This window comes from Taurulus bubalis, assembly GCF_910589615.1.
Source record: "Taurulus bubalis genome assembly, chromosome: 11".
Classification (NCBI taxonomy): domain Eukaryota; kingdom Metazoa; phylum Chordata; class Actinopteri; order Perciformes; family Cottidae; genus Taurulus; species Taurulus bubalis.
The window spans coordinates 14,107,481-14,112,342 of NC_136599.1; the positions used below are offsets into that span (position 1 = coordinate 14,107,481).

A 4,862-nucleotide genomic window follows, 5' to 3' on the forward strand; every position below is an offset into this window, starting at 1 on the left:
ATGAGCTGCAGGATTTACAATCACAATTTAAAAACACAGTGATTCTTGTTTCCCTCATGAAATGTTCAAGTATTCACACATCTGTACACGTTTTAAGGTGATCCCTCTAAAAAAAAAGCCATAAAACAATAGCAAACCTCATCTTGCCTAAAATGAAGTTCGACCAAACGTATAAAACTAGACACTCACTGCTTTATTGACCAATATTATTAGCACAAGTACACTATACTCCGTTTATTGCATTTCACAATAATCTGCTTTTTAACGGTCTAATAAGCACAACATCAACACCACAGAACTAAATTGTAAATCAAAATCCTGTTTCTGAAATACACGAGGTAATGCACACATTGTTATTGTCCAAAACAATACAAGTTCAAGATCAATGGTGTGTTCCAGCTTTTTTATACCAAAAATAACTATTATTATATTGATTTCCTTCCAGTGTTGTTTGAAATAAATAGATTGTGCATTTCACCTTGGGCATCTGGGCAAAAGAATGGCCCACAATAACATTTTGATAAAATGTATTTTTTTTCTACTATTTTTTTTCCTTCATTCAAAACATTTTTTAATAAAAAACATCATCTTAACTCAGCTTCAAATAAATTAAACCCTGTGTCACGTAAAAATAATTAATCGGTATTCGCAATAATCCATGCTATATAACATGCAATTTATATAACTTTGGACTTAAAGGAAACCGCACATGATAGCTACGAAAACAAAATATATAATTGTTCTATAAATAACCAGTCCTTTTTCTGCTCCTTGGCTCGTGGCTCTATAACCTGGTAATATCCTCTCCTTGCTGTGATCCGGTGAGTTCGTCGGGGGCCCCAGTGTTAGTGGCCGAAGCAGCTGCAACAGCGCCGGCTGCTGAGCTTGTGTTGGACCCGGAGGAGGATCTCACTTTGGTGTTCGGGAGCCTGTGATCCTTTTTCCATTTCATCCTGCGGTTTTGAAACCAGATTTTAATCTGTCGCTCGGAAAGAACCAGGGTGTGGGCGATCTCGATGCGCCTCCGCCGAGTTAAATATCGGTTATAGTGGAATTCCTTCTCCAATTCTAAGACTTGCTGCCGAGTGTAGGCTGTCCTAGACCGCTTGGACTCCGTCCCATTGTAACCCGGGTTCGCTGGAAATAGGATAAGTGGAGAGAAAGGGAGACGGAGAAGGGAGGAAAGGAGGGGTAAACAAGAATGGCCTCTACTGAGATATGGCTAGAAAGATTTATTGGATATGAATGTTTAGCTGTTTGAGAAATTTAAATGGGAAGTTAAGAACTTCTCAGGGTAATGAGAGGACACTCACATCCAACTATGAGCTAAATTATTAATGCAAGATTACAAAGCTCAATTTTTTTCTTCTTATTCATTTCTCCCCCTCTCGCTATCGCGCAATACATAACAGCAGAAGCCACATGGTGATACGGCTGCCCTGAGTATACCTCGGCTATAAAATTTATGGTGGGTGTAATTACCAATGCCGAGTCGTAAATCCGCCTCAATTGTGCCATTTCAAAGGCTTCCCTGCTATCGGAGCAGGGGCTGGCAACGAGATGGGAGTCAGAGGGACTGATAAAGGGAGGGAAAGGGAGAGAGGAAGCACGAGGAGTGCAGGGAACATAAACAGACAAGTTGCCTACCAGTGCTGACATGAATTTTCTTCATCCATGGGTAAACCACGGGCTGCTTGGAGGAGGCTGTGCTGTTTGGATGCTCCGGGGTAGCTTGGTTGCAGGCGGAGGTTGCGGCCGGTGGGGTTGCGGGGGACATGGACAACTGTGGTGTTTCACATGAAGCAGGTTGCCCTTTCGCTGTCAGCAGGTGCGCAGAATGGGGTACTCCATGTCCCCTTGGCGTGTCGGGTTCAGGGATGCTTGCACAGTTATACTGGCGCTCTTGGTAGCTCGCCCGCGGAGGATATAACTCCTGATGGTGATGCTGGAAGCCAGTCTCCCTTGCGCGGCTGAAATATTCGGGACTACTCTCAGGGATGTAGTTATTTTGCGAATATTCCTCGCATGGAGGAAATTTCGGATCAATGTAGTTAGACTCCATCAAATACGAGCTCATGATCATTAATTTCTGGAGTGGAAAATAATTTTTCTAGCTTTGTCGTTTTTCTGCTCCATAAAGCCCTCCTACTTGCGAGCAGCCCTGTAAAGTTACTTTTACCACGTGACCCAATGGCCCAATAGCAGAGTGAGAGGTAGTTCCCGGATAAGGAACCAGAGGTATTTTGCATACCTACAGTCGCCATTGTGGGTACAAATCTCTCTCTCTCTCTCTCTCTCTCTCTCTCTCTCTCTCTCTCTCTCTCCCTTTCTCCCCCCCCCCCCCCCCCCCCCCCTCCCCCTTCCCCTCCCCCTCTCTCTGGTTGTGTTACCGAGGCAATTGATCTTGGGCACAAAACTAGTAGCTAGTTGCTGACCAAGGAAAAAATAAAACAGGCAAAATCCTCTAGTCTCAATTATTCAATGGGACAATAGGTGATTCACCAAGGAAAAGAAACGACAATAGCAAACCAATCATTTTGTTAGCTATACACGCCTTATATAAAGGTTATCTGCTAATTAATGAAGGCACAGTCTTTACCAACGAGCTGTACAAGGGATTACAGTCCATTAATACACTTAAGAATTGGAGCTTTATCAGTTATAAGATGATATTGCTGAAAGCAATTCAGCACAAATATTGAATATTGTTGTGAATCTAAATGTCAGAGAAGACTGGAATGGTCAAATGCTCTGGAGGTGTGGTTGATTTTTGAAAGTATAGGCCTGATCATTTATAATGTTAGAGAAAGGTGGACAGCCTGCTTAAACAAAAGCCTTCATTCAATGATGAGATATTTGTCTATTTTAAAAATATATATCCCTTTTCTTCCCCAGACTATATTCATTAAAAAAACTTTTGATTGGAAATTGGAGGATAACATCCCAACCAGGTCTGATTGAATCTGTCATGAAGAAGCTGCTTTAGAAATCTGCTAGAACCAAGGTGTAGGCTGCTTTACACTGAAGCAAATAGGATGATAAGAATGAAGAAAGTCAACGGGTAAAGCATGTGTAAAGTAAAAAACGGCAACACATGCCGTTAACTTTTGATAATAACCTCTAATTCTGAAATATACAACAACCATTTTAATAAACATATCTGATATGTACATTAAAAACAGAGAAAAGTCATAATATAGAGACCAGACAGCAGCAGCCAACAGACCAAACAACCTCAAAATTGTGACATCTGTGAAGCCACAGACCAGCCACACAACCAGCATGATGTCACAGATGACCAACAGCGTCATGGTGTAACAGACCAGAGTCTCCGAAAATGATGGTCTGCTGACTTTACTGCAGAGCAGTCCTATTGTGTCACAGAGAAGTTCAATCTGGTCAAGCATGTTGGGGCAGTTATGCAGGGCCTGCTAAGAAATGCATTCACACAATAAATGCAACTGAATTCATCAAAATATGTAATACTACTGAGGCTTTTTGCAAATGCTGCTCTTGACTGTATGTCCATCTCTTCATGACTGAACACTATTGAGAAGTCATTGTCTTGTACTTGTAAGAAACTGTGTGACCTCTGATAAGGCCTTAAATAAAACCATGTGACCCCAATATAAGTCAGCTGAATCTCTACAACCCATATTTCATGAAAAAAAAATGCTGAGGAAGATTTTGAATAATGCAGCATTGCTTTATTTACAATCTATAAACATACATGTTTAAAATACACATATGCATGTGTTATTCCGTTAAACTATAGTTCAACTCATTGCCAAAACAATAGCAACACTGGGATAATATGTCAGTCTCGCTGACTCCAAATGTTACATGCTATTCTTGAATGAAGCGCTGACTATCAGCCACATTACTGGAGGTCTGCTGTTATATTGTAAACTGATCCTGCTGGCTGTGTAAACGTGTCATGTGCTGTGTGCTTCATTCTTATCTCAGAGTCAGCTGTGGTCAAAGAGAGACAGAGTTAACTCCCTAATAGCTCAACAGCAACCAGACTGTATACATATTGGTAGGATAGCCTGCTATGGAGTCATACAGACACAATGACAAGAAGGAAAACTACATATAATAATAATAACAATAATAATAATAATAATGACAATACTAACAATAAATGTCAGAGACTCCCACTTGGAAAAACATTAAGCCAGAACAAAAGTAGCACACAAGTCAATCTATGGGTCAAAAGCAACACATTGCAAGGTAACTGATGAATCTATTTTAACAGCAATAATTACATAATGTGGTTGAAAGCAAGACGTGAAATGGCATTTCTGGCTGTCCTGTTTGTACAGAATGCGCACGACATTTCTATTACCCCTTGCGAGAATGTTAGAGGCGTTTTATAGAGCAATAAAAGCCGTAAATCAGTCACTTTTAAACGACCCCTGGTTCCTAACGTGTTTTACAGGGGCTGACACAGTAGTAGTCGCACACTGTCTGCACGCAGGCTCTGCTCTCTGTGGCCTACCTACACAATCTACGGCTGTCTGGACTATGAATACACTTTGTGACAATGTTATTGCATTGCTACTGCCTGGATGTAGGCTGTGTATATCACTGATGCTTGTATATTCAATAGCATTGAGAGAAGAAGAAAAAAAGCCAGAGAGACGTGAAGAAGAGCAGCAGAGCAGAAGCAGGAGAATCCATTGGCTGCGTGGTATTTCAGTTGCCCATGTATTCCTGTAGAGACGTATTTGCGACTGTTTGCATTTCACACAAATTCGGTTCTACAGGGTACATATAGACAACTAATGTGCTTTAGGTGAGACAGTGCAGAAGGGATCTCTCAGCCAGACCCACGTGCAAGCAGGTTGGCACGTCTGGAG

The 4,862-nt window shown here is 41.4% G+C and overlaps 1 protein-coding gene across 1 annotated transcript; it reads right to left on the reverse strand.

Annotated features, from left to right (window-relative positions):
• Positions 1-784: 784 nt before the first annotated feature.
• Positions 785-2,143, reverse strand: hoxc4a (homeobox C4a; the record flags this gene model as incomplete). Its single annotated transcript, XM_079226387.1, has 2 exons — positions 1,648-2,143; positions 785-1,137 (listed from the first exon to the last, which is right to left on the reverse strand). Exons 1-2 carry the CDS (start codon positions 2,081-2,083, stop codon positions 785-787), a joined length of 789 nt encoding a protein of 262 aa, XP_079082513.1. The 5' UTR covers positions 2,084-2,143.
• Between the last annotated feature and the right edge of the window lie 2,719 nt (positions 2,144-4,862).